Genomic DNA, 15,223 nt, shown 5'->3' with positions numbered 1-15,223 from the left:
CTCGCCCTCTCTCTCCTTCAATCTGTCGTCTCAGCACCTCCCTGTCCAGTCTGGCCGCCACGGCAACAAGGTTTATTTCTACAGCCGAGGGGTGGAGGGGGAATTGGGAGTGACAGTCGCGTGCGATCCCAACAATGAGCCGCTGTTCCACATACACACACCGCGCGTCCTGACGTCATGTGCACCTTTCAGCGTCACACAGGGAGACTGACAGAGACAGACGGGGTGACACACACCCGAGGAAGACTGGTGCACTAAGGGACACATGCCAGGCACACTCACATTCACAGACAGAGGCTCTTACTCACAAACATGTATTTCTTCAAGGCCATTTTCCCAGTTGTCAGACTGTCTGCTTTCTTTCCTGTTGTACCATTCATAACCTCTCTCTCTGTCGTATTCTCTCTCTCTCTCTCTGTTGTATTCTCTCTCTGTCGTATTCTCTCTCTCTCTGTCGTATTCTCTCTCTCTCTCTGTTGTATTCTCTCTCTGTCGTATTCTCTCTCTCTCTGTCGTATTCTCTCTCTCTCTCTGTTGTATTCTCTCTCTCTCTCTCTGTCGTATTCTCTCTCTCTCTCTGTCGTATTCTCTCTCTCTGTCGTATTCTCTCTCTCTCTGTTGTATTCTCTCTCTCTCTCTCTCTCTCTCTCTCTCTCTCTCTCCATCTGTCTGTCTGTCTGTCTGTCTGTGTGTCTCTCTCTCCACCTTCTCCCCCTTTCTGTTCGTACTCTGTGTAGTGTCAGCCACACCTTCATATACTCTGTATCCTCAGGTGCACCAGTCACCTTAAACACACACACACAGTTTCCAACCGCTTAACACAAACACACTCAAGCCTTTTCCCTGAAGCCGGACCGCAACACGTGTGGGGTTCACCCTCCTGCAACACTCAAACACACACTCCAAACTTTCCCCCCAAAACACACCCAAAGTTGTCGTGGTGATGGGGCCCTCTCAAAAAACACCTTCGATTTCCACTTCCCAACTACGGACGGACCTAGCAGGGAAACACACTATCCACCCAAGAACTGTGGAGAATGTTAGACCCACCCTAGGTCAGAAAAAGAAAAAGGGAAAGAGAAAAAAAGAGAGAGAGAAAAAAGAGGACAGAGAAAGTGAGACTGGACAACTGTGGACATGAGAAAGAGAGAGAGAGAGAGAGAGAGAGAGAGAGAGAGAGAGAGAGAGAGGGAGAGAAAGGGAGGGAGGGAAAGAGATGGAGGGAGGGAGGGAAAGAGATGGAGAGAGGGAGGGAGGGAGAGAAAGAGATGGAGGGAGGGAGAGAGAGAGAGAGAGAGAGAGAGAGAGAGAGAGAGAGAGAGAGAGAGAGAGAGAGAGAGAGAGAGAGAGAGAGAGAGAGAGAGAGAGAGGGAGGGAGGGAGGGAGGGACGGAGGGAGGGAGAGAGAGAGAGAGAGAGAGAGAGAGAGAGAGAGAGAGAGAGAGAGAGAGAGAGAGAGAGAGAGAGGGAGGGAGAGAGAGAGAGAGAGAGAGAGAGAGAGAGAGAGAGAGAGAGAGAGAGAGAGAGAGAGAGAGAGAGAGAGAGAGAGAGAGAGAGAGAGAGAGAGAGAGAGAGAGAGGGAGAGAGAGAGAGAGAGAGAGAGAGAGAGAGAGAGAGAGAGAGGGAGAGAGAGAGAGAGAGAGGGAGGGAGGGAGGGAGGGAGGGAGGGAGGGAGGGAGGGAGGGAGGGAGGGAGGGAGGGAGGGAGGGAGGGAGGGAGGGAGGGAGGGAGGGAGGGAGGGAGGGAGGGAGGGAGGGAGGGAAGAGAGGAGAGGAGAGGCTCAAGGTTTTGGTGTGGGATGAGAGAAAAACAAGGTGTGTGATAGAGATGGGCACCTTTGGGGCAGGTCTTGCAGCACTGTCCAGGTAGCAGTTCAGGGTTGTCACAGTTGGGCTCTGGGCAGTCCTGTTTGATATTCTTACAGCTCACCTTCCCGAGTACCTTACCTCGGCGGCCCTTTTGCTGAGAGAAACCAAACATGAGCCCACCTCACCTAACCCAGTGTAGCAAGACACTATTAGGGAATACAATCATATTTAGCGATAGAAACCATTTGAATAAAATGTGTGTGTGTGTGTGTATGAGAAATGTATATTAAAGATCTAAAAATTGGAGTGGGTCTAAGATACCGGTTCGCAGTAACACAGGACACAGTGCATGATCCCAAATGGCTCTCCCAGGTCAGGGTGCCACGTGTCCTCCAGGGAATAGAATCTTCCACCAAAAGAGCACCCTGCAACAAAACGTTGGTCAGTTTGGGCAAATACAAGACTTGACTGAAATGAAAAGCAATCCAAATTAAACGGACAAATTTGTATCTACAAACTATTTGGTAGCATGGTTATTGGCCAAAATAACTACAAGGTGCACAGTCGAGGCCAGACATTGTGTTAATGCTGTGGATCGTAATCTTTCAACTGCAATTGGGTCATTCGCAGTTCACATTCTCTTTCTTCGACTGCGAGTTGATCTACACGCAGATGGTTTTCAGTTGTTGGAAAGTAAAAGATTGCCAATTAGCCTTCCAACGTGTTAGACAGAAGGACATTAAACATTCAGTCAAAAAGAGGATTCTTGACAGCAAATCGATAATGGGACCCAAAAGAAGTTGACTGGAATTCACAGGATGCCTCGTGTTTTGGGGCTAAAGCCTTCTTTCCAATTTCAACTCTGCAGGGGGTATGCTTTTCACCTCACACGTCTGTGAAATTCATATTAAGAAAATTCCATTCACACAGCACCATGTCATTTGAGAGAAGAAATACCGGGAATGCACATTTGGTAACTGGCGCTGTATTGCCTTGAGGTTGTGAGTCTTGTAACCGAAACTAATTTCAGCGCTTATGACCGGAGTGTTTCAAGCGAATCAGAGAATTTATATCAGGGAAACATATTGCATGATAATCCTCTGAAAGCTGTAAGCCCAATAAGTGGATCCAACATGGTTCTGCTGTCCAACTCCCCCATCAAGTTCCATAATGGTTAGGCGCATTCGTTGACTTATGTGAATCAAATGTCCTTTTCCAACTCAACCTTGGCTTCGTTAGCTTGTGCCAACCTAACCGGCGCAATAGCTTGAATGCCCACCACCACAGTAAGATGACTGACTGTTGATGCAATGTTGTGCGGTTACCTACGCTGCGTAAACCTGGTTCGCATTATGTTTTCATTAAGTGATACACTTTAAACACTCAAGTTGAGTAACAGTGAACCAAAAACACCTCGCCTGCCCTCTCCGCTCCCCGGCCATGAATCACCCGTTTGGCAATGCCAAAGAAGCGCATACCATCACAAAAGAAACAACCGTAATGGAAAGTCGATTGTAACAATCACAGAGGGCAGTTTGGGGAAGACATTCGGGAAAAATACTGTCAGAGGGAAAGTTGTGTAGCTATCCCAAGGCTAAATGTTTATGCACACTTTCAATAAAAAATTGGGGGGGGGGGGAACTCGCAGTCTGCAAAACTTCTGTGTCTGTAACTTCAAAGGGCCAGTCTAAGGTCTTGTTTCAAATGACACCTTTACGTTGCCTCCATGAAAAAAGTGTGCCAAGAGTCAAGAAATGTGTTTTGGCTTACCTGACTGTCCCTTTGAAGGTAGAGGTTCTCTCTCAGACTGGATGGGCAGTGCGGGAGATTTCATCCGCGATGAGACTCCAGAATGTAGACACGCGCAGCTCATCACCCATAGCAAGAAGCTCAGAGCGCCGCGAGCTGGCATCCTGTTAAGTGGCAGCATCCAAAACGCACTCCGGTTTGGTTTAACTGGTCTCCTTTTTTTTGTATCTATCTATCTAAAAGCTTCTGTCCTTGTCGTCGCTTCTAAAGCATGTAGGAGTTGTAACTGTTAAATAAATTATCCTTGACAATAAATAAGCTACAGTTTTAAACTATTGAAGCTCGCCCAAACTGGGGTAGCCTATTCCCCAAGTATAGCCTAATATAAGAATGATCACAGGGTGGAGTTTTACCTCCTTCCTAACTGTACTAGCCCAAAATCGTATGACCCATCCTCTACTGGTCCTTTCTGCTTTATACTCCTCGGACACTTGAAGCGGACAAGTACAGGGAGGGGTGAGAAAGAAAGGGGTGGGGGTAGGTAAAGGAGAAAAACTAGAGGAGGGTCAAGTAGCCATGTGTGTCAGACCCCGGCCGTTAAGGCACTGCCATGCTAAAAGCATCAGAACACCTCGAGAACAGCAGTGCATGTACAGTACAGGAATGTGTGGGCGTCTGACCCGTATTTATACAACTGCTTTTGGAGTTTATACCTAAGTGACTTAACAGAAACAAATGAAAATAGTTTGAATTCCTCATGACAATTATTTTCTATCTGTGTTAGCCCTGTAAATCAGACTGTCTTGTTGTATTTAACAGTTTGTTTACTTTAGCTATTTAAATCTCCTTTTCAATGCGCCAGTTGCGTGTTAATACGTTCCTTCTTGGTTAACATTTCGTCATCCAAATAGGCGTCAGATTTGTTTAAACATCATGGGCTAAACCTTTTTGGTCAAACGTTTGCTGTATATGCCCACCAGATGACTATCAATTCCGATGAATGTTTTCTATAAATAATGCCTGTTATAAAGATGTGTTTGTTGTGTAAACAAAAATGTAATGTATGTTGAATGTAAAGTAAGACATTGGACGCAAATGCGTGTGGTAGCCGACGGGTTATGCGGTGTGTGGGTGTTGTGTTTGTGTGTGTATGGGGGGGGGGGGGGGGGGGGGGGGGTCTTGGTCCACAGGGAAGCAAAGCTCAAGTTTAAACTAGCCTACATAGAAGAGCTTTGCATCGTGATTTATTTTAGGAGCTTCAAAGGGAGGGTCATGCGAATCATAGACTAATGATGATTTATGGACGTGTGAAGAATAGGCAAAATAATATACGTCGATATGATTCTATATAAATGTTTAGAATACACTTTATTTGTAATAGTCCATTATACATTATGTATAAGTTATTGGCATATATATATACAAACTACTACTAACTATAAAAGTTCATGCGCTTTATCTCCAGGCCTATACACACGCGCACACCCAAACACAGACAGGCACAAACTTTTGGCTGTTGTAACTTTTGCCACTTCTCATTTACACTACACTAAAGAGCCATAAAATAAGTAAAATAAACTAATTTAGTACTTGTACTGGTGGGAATTGAACGTTGTTTGGCAAAGAGCCATATATCACTGATTGTTACTGTCTGTCGCGTTCCGGAAACTGCAAGACTCTTCCGTTTCTGGATACACTAGTCCATCCACATGCTAAACATGACGATACGCTCAATAGAGATAACCCATTCAGTTCCACACTCAGCCGTCCTCATCTGCCTGATGACCTATGGTTCAACAAGTGCCATAAACACAGATAAGAAAAAGAGGTGCAACAATAGATCATAACTGAACTTTACTGTAGGATTAAGGCCATACGGGTGTTCTATTTACAGCTGTCCTCGATTTTACCATTAGCTTATCGACAAAATTAAGCAAAAATTATGAAATCTTTCCTAACCTAAGTCAACGCGGTGAAATATCCACAAATTAAACTTGTTATTATTTTAGCAAGTCCAGGTGTGAAGACAAGGCGTTACTTTTATGCATATGTCATTAAACGAGACAGAGAGTCACTTAAATTGTGGTGAGGGAATTCACACTCGGGGTCCCGTCTCTGCGTGCAGACGTGAATGGGAACCGATGATGGTCTGTTAGCACTACATCATTGGGTGATAAGCACCGCTTCCATTTAATACGGGTGATTCATTAGGGAGACTGGATAGTAAATTGTCTATTGGAGTAAATACAATCTATTTATATTACGCATTCACAAAGTAATGAGAATAATTGTTGTGTTGTGTATTGCTCTTCACCGGGTCACTTTTTAGCACCAAGAAGTAGGCCTATTGGATGGCTATATGGCTATAGTCTATAATTTAGTATTGAGTGTAGGATTTACGGTAGAGGATAATATTTTTTGACTTCTCAGTTCACCTCAGTAGCTCGTGTGAGTTGTGAGTGTTCTTATCTATGGGTTTGAACAAAATATGCCTCGTCTCTCACGCCCACTGTGAGAATCAAAGGACAGCTGAAGTTTACAGCCATTCCTGTAAGCCTCTGCGTGTGTTTTCAGTTAAACTCTGGAGATGGCTAGGATAGGAGAGAGAGAGGAGCGAGAGCACGTCTGAAGTCATTTCTAATATGCCAAGAAACATTACAGTCTAATAAAATCGATTAACCGTGTCCAGTGTTTTATGAGAGTGAGCAAAGTTACAATTCCGATCAGAACTTAATTTGAAACAGGCACACTGCCTTGGTTAGAATAAAATTATTCACTATTGTATTCCCGGATGGGTATAACCCCCTTTTATGAGGAAAATAAAAGAAACATTTAGCCTACTTAATAGACCAAGACATAGTTTATACGTTTAAACACATAGGCCATAATCGAAATGTGCATAGGCCTACAAGTCTCTGCTTAGGATATCTCATTCACCATTAGATTAATGATATCAATGTACCTGAGGATGCCACGCAGGCTTGACAACATGCATAACTGCAGCTCATGCCCCCCCCCCCCCCTCCACGTCTGTCTGACTGGCACACATTCGGGACCACATCCTGTTTGTTGCCTGCATTATACGGGAGGCGTGAATATCCAGCGGGAGAGAAGAGAGGTGGGGGGTGGGGTGTGGGGCACTCCATGCTGGCCTGGCAGATGTGAACCAAACGCTTCCGTCACCACCTGTTCACCATCACTGGTTAGGTTACAGCAAAGCCTATGGAACACAGAGCGATATAGGACAACTCCTATCCGTACATAACATCGTTCCAGATTTTGTTACTGGCAAGAAAGCTGAGCGAAAAGAAATGCTATTTAATAGCGTGGTCCCATGCCTATTTGAGATTTATAAGGTGCACAATCAATGGAATAGACAAGCTTCATATTTTAGGCCTTAAATTGGCTAACTAAAATCAAAGCCTGAATGGAACACAATAAAAATAGTAAACATTTGATGTAATCGCATCTGAAAATAACTCAAGTTCATAAAACTGTCAAACATATTCCAGTTGTAATGTGTTATTTGGATGCCTGTGCATGTTATCGAGCCAAACTGTGATAAATTGTGTTATCAAGGGCCCAGAAACCGATGACTACGATAAAACAAATATTTCCATCTTAATTCGTGCAAATGCTCAAATAAAGAAGTCAGTTACATTCCAATATTGCCCAATATTTCAATTGGCATGGGTCGATAATACTGTAGCCTAGGCTAGGCTACTCATAAATACTTATCTAATTGATCCATTATGGGGTCAATTAAAATCAGGATGCGCTGCAAGAACGACATTTTACTGCCCACGATTTGGTTCTAAATAGCAAGTGACAGAACAACAAAACGAAAAGGGAGGATGACTTTATAGCTACTGTTATGTTAATACTGATAATGATGGTAACAAGACGGGGTCAAGGCCTACACGACAGTTCTCTTGTAAGGCTAATTCTTGTGTTACTCATAGCAACGGAAAGGCGCGTGAATACCCACTTAGAATGTAAATGCGAGTCTTGTGGAATTGATGTTTATTCATGCAATGGACGAACGGAATCAATTTGCAGACACTGCCGAAACGAAATGAATTGAAAGCAAGCAGGGGTGCAAAAAGAAACGCACCGCTTTCTTTTCTCACCAACACGATTTCCGAGTGGCCGTAGATAGATTTAACTAGCCTATTCAAATAACTCAAACCAGAAAATATTTGAGCTTGGGGCACGACACCACTTGTGCTTGACAACCCTAAAGATATCCACCTGTTATCCCAATCCACCCCGTTACAGAAAAAAAACTTCCGCGTCAACCCGGTTTCATTTGGTTTACAAGACAGAAATTACTTCCACACGTTATTTACAGTGGCTGCTTCAGAATAGCTGTAGTGCACACCTAGACCTACTCCCCCCCCCCCTCCACAATAAATAGCCAGACTACCTGATAAAGATCACCGGTCATCAATGTGAAGGCAGCTGAGACGTGCCAGCTATACTGAGCACATTGACTCATTATTGAGCTGTTCTGTGTAATGGTTCACCCGACTGAATTGTATTAATAATTGCGCATAATTATTGTTCCGGATGTAATCTAATCGGACATCTGGTTTTATACACCGCATACAAAATACCGCTTCAACTCGGTGCTTAATGCGTGTGAATCATATTGATTTATATTTTTTACAACGACATTTACAGCTGCTGTGTGCAACCTAGGTGGTCCGACCAAATGATTTGAGGGCCCTTTCCAAAAACAGAGAAGGGAAAAACAGACATGAGCAGATTTGATAAAACAATTTAGAATTTGCAATAAGTTGAATAATGATCAGAAATGTCACAATTCAACATGTCCAAGGCACATCCCCCATGCTCAGAACTCATTCTTTTCCTAAACCAGTTCTCCACCTGCAGTGTGTAGCCTATGCATGTAGACTTGTCCTTCCTTTCTTTCTTCCTTTCTCATTCTCTGTTTTAATTGTACTCTTTGGGGGTTGAGTGGACTAGGGGGCCAGGCTGGGCGGATGCAGACCACCTGGGGATAAACGTACGCAGCAACTGTTCCCTGCTGCCCTCAGCCAACACTGGCAGTGTTCTGGTGGTAGACCACCACATCTTCCGGCCACCCTTTCCCCAATATTCTCAATCAAACAGAAAGACCCCTACTGTCTTACCATCACCTCCTATGGGCCTGACCCCCGTGAGACTCCACCTCCTGCAAACGTCCCTCAGGGATGGTGTTGGCCACGTCCCCTAACTTCTGGGGCTGAGAGAATGACCAGTGTCATGGGGAGAGGGTCAATGACAAGGGGCATGGCCACAGGGAGTCTTTCCAGATGAGAAATTAGCCTTTCAAACGCTCATCCACATATCAAACCCCATTTCCAGGGGATTGTGTGAGCGTGGGGTTGTGTGTGTGTGTGTATGTGTAGAAAGAAAGAGACAGGGAGGAATCCCACTAAAAGCTCAATTCAAAACTGTTTCAGAGGCTTCAGAGGCTCACATGATCCAGAGTTTCTTCTGCCATTGTTTCCTGTTACCTTCCCCTCCTAGAGATGAGAGCTGATCCCGGGCTTAGACTCAAGCCAGTCCCTGGTCCACCAGGATCTGGAAGGGAGGCCAGCGTTGAACAAGAAGACCCAAAACTCGACACTAGACCAGAGTCCGAATCCGACACTGCCAGCTCTTCAAACTTCTGAATGACGGTCCTCACTGACTGGAAATCCACATCTCTACGCCAGCGTCCCCCACCGGCCCCGGAGGGGCCCCGGTAGGCCGACTGCCGGCTGAGGAAGATATGAGGTGGTGGGGGTAGGCCGCAACGAAGCCTCAGTCTGCCTTGTCCCAATCCCAGAGCAGGAGTCACTCCGGTGGGGCCAAAACGGGTGGGCAGGGTGGCTAAGTGCTCCTGGGTCAGGGGGTTGTGGAAGCTAAGGACGCCCCCACCCATGTTGAGGAATATGCCCAGGGTTTTGATCTGGGGGGGCACGGCACGAACAGGCTCCTGACATCCGTCATACACAGCGGAGAAGGACATACCCCGCCTCTCCATCCACCAACTGCGAGACCTGTCCAAGGACTGCACTCCTGTAGAGTAAAGAGCGTAATGGTCATGATATCTACTGACAAATGTGACGGTATGTAACAGACGTAGCCACGCTTCCTCACAACAAGGTATAGTCCGCCACTCACTGGGCTCCAACGCTCGACCTCTGACTTGCCAAGCGCGGCCACTACCAGCTACGCCAAAGAAAAGCTAGCTCTTCATTGACACGGGTGGCCTGCTACATAACTGAGGTGCGAGTTTCACGGTTTTCACACCGTTACACAAGCTTGGGTACGAGTTCAGGAGGGAGCTGCAGTTCAAACATCCACATGTTTTATATCACATTTTTTGTGAAACAAACCAAGCTCTTGGCCACATACACTTAACAAAGCAGCACATTCTTGTCATATTTAATACAAATCAACAAGTTGTTTATGATTGAACAGAATTAATAGACTTGACTTTTGTATACAGGCAGCAGCTGTTAGGCCCTGGAAGCCAAGAGTGTTAATGAAAGTTTTCGAGAACCAGCCAAGAGCACCAATCTCCTCTGTTCAGTTGCCAGTGCATGTGATCTGTTGAAACTGAAAGGCCCCTATCCTCCATCCAAAAGTAAATCCATGAGTTTTGTGTAAAACTGTGACGGGGGATAAATTGACATTTCTGGCTCCACTTCCAACTTCGCCACTAGGTGGCGGCTTGGAGCAGCATTGAGGGATGTCAATGAACTTTATGTAGGACAACCTGCATGCACTCATGACCGTTTCGATTTTCATGTGTCCCAGAGGGTTTGCGAAGAAAAAGCTCTGCGTCGATTTTGTCATTACAAATACTACATGGTTACAAGTGTGAAATGAAGGAGACGAACATTCGAGATGAACGTTGGATGATAAAACCGCATGTCCTTCCTCACCAATCCCATAGAGGGCGCTGTTACACACGTCCACCTCCCAGTAGAACTGCCCTCTGGAGATGATCACGTCGCCACAAACCTGAGGGAGGACCGGCTCCCTCTCCGACCCCCCGACCCCGTTGCCTGGGCGATGGGAGTGCACCAGCGGGGGGCTGGATCCCTGGAAGGCGACAGTGAGGGAGGAGTTGGACAGACGGAGGGAGGAGTGAAGCGTAGAGGGGTCCAAGATGAATGAGAGACCTGGGGAGAGAGCGGGGGATTCAAGGTTAAACGCTTTTTCAGCTCAGATTTTGATAACCTCTTTCGTTACGGCAGATTCATTTTTGTATTAAACAGCTGGAACAGTCAACCTCTGACCTGCAACAGATTGCTCCATGTCCTCTTCTTGTAAGTCTATAGCACCATCTAGTGGTGAAGGGGAGGAACCTGAATGGGTGGAAACGGTAGACATAAGCGCTACAGAGACACAACATGAAACTAAACCTGCCCTTTATGAAGTCTGGGTCAAAAGAGAGAGAGAATGTCTGTATTTATGCTGTGTTGACCTCACTACCTGTTCTGACAGCAGGACTCAGAGATAAACAGAAAGAAAAGCACTGCATTGGCTTGACCTCTATTCTTGGCGTTGTTTTACATTTTGTTTTATATTATATTTATACCAAACTAATGGTACACAAATACACATATGTTTAGGAAGTTCCGTGATTAGTTATAGACAGTAAACTTAGTGATTACATCAGCATCATTACTATGTTTAAGACTGTGCTGTAAGGATACTGTATTTTGTACACCAGTTCCAACATCTGTATTTGTACACGGAAAAATACAACAAATACTCTCTGAAGAGCACGAGGCTATGACATCACCTGTCTCCAGGCAGAACACATCCAGCTGGGTGCATGTAAGGACACAAGAACACAACATGTCATGAAATATCAAAAGCGAAAACTAAGAATATGACCCAGATCTATCCTATGACTTTTATTTCTTAAAAGAGGCATGTCGAAATGAATGTAATAACTACTCACTGACTTGTCTGCCTGGAGCGGGGCCTTTCCTGTGCCCTTTTCCTTGGTTCTCCATTCAGGGCTCAAGGTGGGGTCGTGGGGCAGACAGCACAGAGCAGAAGCCCAGTCCCAACATGGCAGCTCCACAGGGTAGCGGCAACATGGGCACAGCACAGCGCACACACGCGGGCCGACCAAACGGCAGGATCCATGGGCACCGCCAGGAGACTGGCACCCCCCTGCCTCCTCCTCTTGCCCCCTGATACAGCGCCTACACAGGGTGTGGGAGCAGGGCAGGAGGAGGGCAACATCATAGTCACGTCTGCAGGACGGGCACAGGGAGAGAAGTGAGATGGAGGGACGATCTACCTCGACCTCATCTGTCTGTTTCTCCTCTTCATCTTTGCTTCCTTTGCGAAACCCAGCCTGAAGGGGAGAAGGTTGCAGCGACATGGCTGGCAACAAGTAGTTAGACAGCCTCACAGTCAACCTGTGCTTGACAACCAACACTGTTCTGTAATCCTTTTCATAGATCATGTATCTCCCACAGAACTGGACCTGATTAAGTCATGCTTAGCTGTGAGTGACAGATCCTTGTCCACCCAACACCCTGCAGATCCGGCCTGAACAGATGGCTGGGAGTCAGATGGCTGAGCGGTGAGGGAGTCAGGCTAGCAATCAGAAGGTTGCTGGATTGATTCCCCGCTGTGCCAATTGACGTTGTGTCCTTGGGAAAGGCACTCCACCTTACTTGCCTCGGGGGAGAATGTCCCTGTACTTACTGTAAGTCGCTCTGGATAAGAGCGTCTACTAAATGTAAATGTAACCAATACAAAGACAACAAATCTTCAGAACCTCCTGATAAAAAAAATCCCAATGGGTAGAGATCTCTGTCTGCTCTTCAATAGTAGATATCTTTAAATTAGATGGAAGAAAAATAAAACACTCTTCTGCAGGTTACAAAGGTATCCCACTGTATTGAGTCACAAAGATATTCTTCTGTGAAAGATTAAAGAGGGACATTGCTCTCCACAGATGGCTGGCACACGGTTTGTTGGACTCAGACTGTGCCCGTCTATCGTCGCATTCATTTTCCTCAGCTGTCTGCCTTGTGGTCAGCGTCAGAGAAAAGAGCGCGTTCCAGGTAGGGAGTGAGAACAGAGACGGCCAGAGGAGAGAGAGAGAGACAGAGAGAGAGAGACAGAGAGACCGAGAGAGGCAGGGAAAGAGGAACACAGCATTCTTATTAGGGGCTTGTTGCTTGGCGTTACCATGGTGATTTGATTCCTGTAAAGGCTGCAAAGGAAGCCAGCCCACTTCACACACACGAAAATGAGAATTCACAATTAATGCAATGGGTGGAATGGGGATGGGCTCAACCACTAACACAACCTTTCAGACAGACACCCAGAGATAGAACACAAGCAGACACTATTTACCATGTTACGCAACCCAACAGCCTCTCTAGGATACAGGGATTATCTCCAAGTGTTTTCTTTTCATGACAACACAACACATATATAAAGATCCGCCCCCAGCTCCATCACCGTGGTTACACTTCCTGTGTCCATACTATTGTCTGTGGGGGCACTATTGTGCCCAGGCCCATTGTACAATAGCAGACAAATGTGTTAGCTCAGCACAAACCAGGTTTTGGCAACAAACAAAAAATCCAATGACTTTGCCAATACTTCAAATTAATTTAGGTAGCAGTTTTGTAGACATACTGTCCCAATTTGGAGGATTACAAATTTAAAGACCTTCTCAGACAGTTCACTCATGGAGGAGTTTCATTTAAAATTCCTCAAATACTCAACAAGGTCCTTTTTGTAAAACAGCCCCACATTTAGTCTTCTTACCGACCCCACAGCAGCGCCAATCTGATATTTCTGCTGTCTTGTCATCCACCCATCCACCCTGTGTATGAAGGGGAAGATCTGCGCTGCATGGGAAAGGCGGAGCGCAAACAAAGGATAGTGTCTGTTTGGGACATTAGGAAGAAAGATAACCTAGACGACTAATGGTTTATACGCACTAAGTGTATATGACTTCTGATAAAGGTCTGCTAAATGAATAAAATGTGTTACAGACTTGTATCAATCATCTGCTGCAATAACTCAAATTACCATGTAAAAAACTCCAGTATTTAATTGAGTAACTGACTTAGTAGTTAATGACTAACATCCCATGAGTTTGTTTACGCGGGCGTTGTGAGTTCATTGCAGACTTGGAGTTTGAGATTCACCAGGGATCTGATCACCGTGAGAGAATGCATAGTCACAGTAGTGTCCGTAAAATAACTGATTCGAGATCAAGCACTGGCTCCGAACCAGCACCTAAAATGCATTGGTGGAAAAGGAGACTCTTGGCACTTGTAATTATAAGTAGCAAAATACAGATAGGCCTACCTGGAATATTTCCAAAGTAAGGTTACCAGTTTGGCAGGTAACTGACTTTTTAAATAATCTTTCTCGTTCTCGGTCGTGTCACTTAGCCTACTGTAAGGCAGATTTTCTGTGTACATGTAAAGCCTAAAGTATCTGTAAGGTCAAGAGGTCCTGCAGCAAGACCCTCCACCGAGCAGAATATTGCACACAGTTCAGACAGTTAAGAGACTGTGAGGCAAATTATGTACAAACAGGTCTTACGTGATTAACGACTCGTTCACCTGTTAGTGAATACCTGGCCTTAAATAATGTACAATAGCATATTTAGCTACTTTATTAACTCTGTTGCTACGGACGGTGAAGCGATAAATAACCTGAAAGGCTCTGAGTCTTATCAGTAGCTATAGGTACCTCCACAGCAATAAAGTTGGTCGCATTTTAATAAAGGAGGTGGGACACAACCTTATCTACCTTAAAGCAGACATAGAGCCTAGTCAGAGCCTCAACAATCACCGGTCCTGGGTTTTAGTTTCATCGTCAGGTGAAATAGAAACGGCTGGGTGCTCATGTGTAGCTGGACCAGCACACTACTAACCCACAAAAATTCCTCTATATGAACACTTGCATCCCACCTTTACTGAAGGTAGGCTACTGCAACTAAATCTGTGGAGGTCTCGTAGCCTCAACACTAAGTAGGATGCGGATTTCCTCCGTCGGCTTTTTTTCCACAAAATGAAATGACTACACATACGATAGTGTTTTGGGTGGTCTTTTCAAGGCTAGGTTTTTCAGCTACATTGTTTTGTAGTCCTCATCTGTTGGCAGGCGAAGGAAACTGTACCGTTTGTCACATGAACAATCCCTTTTTGTTGTGGGTGTGTGTTCAACACATTGTCGTGGAAGCTTCAGATTTAGCTAAATCTGGTTGTTAGCTAGTAAAGCCGCGAACAGCGCAACAGGTAGCCTACCAGACGGCCGTCAGAAATGGTGACCTCTTTGGTAATGGCTCTATGATGACACTACATCGGAAACAATGGCTCCAGATTAGTGTGAATTGATTAAATAACTACCCCAAACCATCTTTCGAAGTTTTAACACCTTTGGGAAGCAGTTACGGTGGGAACAACCATTCTTTAAAAATCTTTTTTTTTTTTTATTTTTTTGTGGGTCACACATTCTGACGGCCGTCAGAAATGGTGACCTCTGTGGCAATGGCTCTATGATGACTCTAAATCGGAAAAAATGGCTCCAGATTAGTATGAATTTATGAAATAACTAACCCCAAACCATCTTTCGAAGTTTTAATACCTTTTGGAAGCAGTTACGGTGGGA

General features: G+C 45.3%; 2 protein-coding genes across 2 annotated transcripts in view; both read right to left on the bottom strand.

Annotated features, from left to right (window-relative positions):
* chrd (chordin) overlaps positions 1–4,015 on the bottom strand; it is an 18,352-nt gene extending 14,337 nt beyond the window's left edge. Inside the window, exons 1-3 of the mRNA XM_084674054.1 lie at positions 3,578–4,015; positions 2,129–2,232; positions 1,835–1,961 (exon numbers count right to left, since the gene is read on the bottom strand). Coding sequence (XP_084530180.1) covers positions 1,835–1,961; positions 2,129–2,232; positions 3,578–3,737 — 391 coding nt within the window. The 5' untranslated portion in view covers positions 3,738–4,015. The remainder of the gene's footprint in view (positions 1–1,834; positions 1,962–2,128; positions 2,233–3,577) is intronic.
* A 2,601-nt stretch (positions 4,016–6,616) lies between these two features.
* On the bottom strand, positions 6,617–14,861 carry LOC146257816 (uncharacterized). The gene is made up of 5 exons (XM_084673379.1): positions 11,526–14,861; positions 11,364–11,388; positions 10,855–10,923; positions 10,498–10,737; positions 6,617–9,625 (listed from the first exon to the last, which is right to left on the bottom strand). Exons 1-5 carry the CDS (start codon positions 12,039–12,041, stop codon positions 9,075–9,077), a joined length of 1,401 nt encoding a protein of 466 aa, XP_084529505.1. The 5' UTR covers positions 12,042–14,861; the 3' UTR covers positions 6,617–9,074.
* Between the last annotated feature and the right edge of the window lie 362 nt (positions 14,862–15,223).

The sequence above is a fragment of the Hypomesus nipponensis genome, chromosome 15 (assembly GCF_054491055.1).
Source record: "Hypomesus nipponensis isolate SF chromosome 15, ASM5449105v1, whole genome shotgun sequence".
Lineage (NCBI taxonomy): Eukaryota > Metazoa > Chordata > Actinopteri > Osmeriformes > Osmeridae > Hypomesus > Hypomesus nipponensis.
Note: the sequence above shows the minus strand (reverse complement) of the source record. Positions and strands in the feature narration are given on the sequence as shown.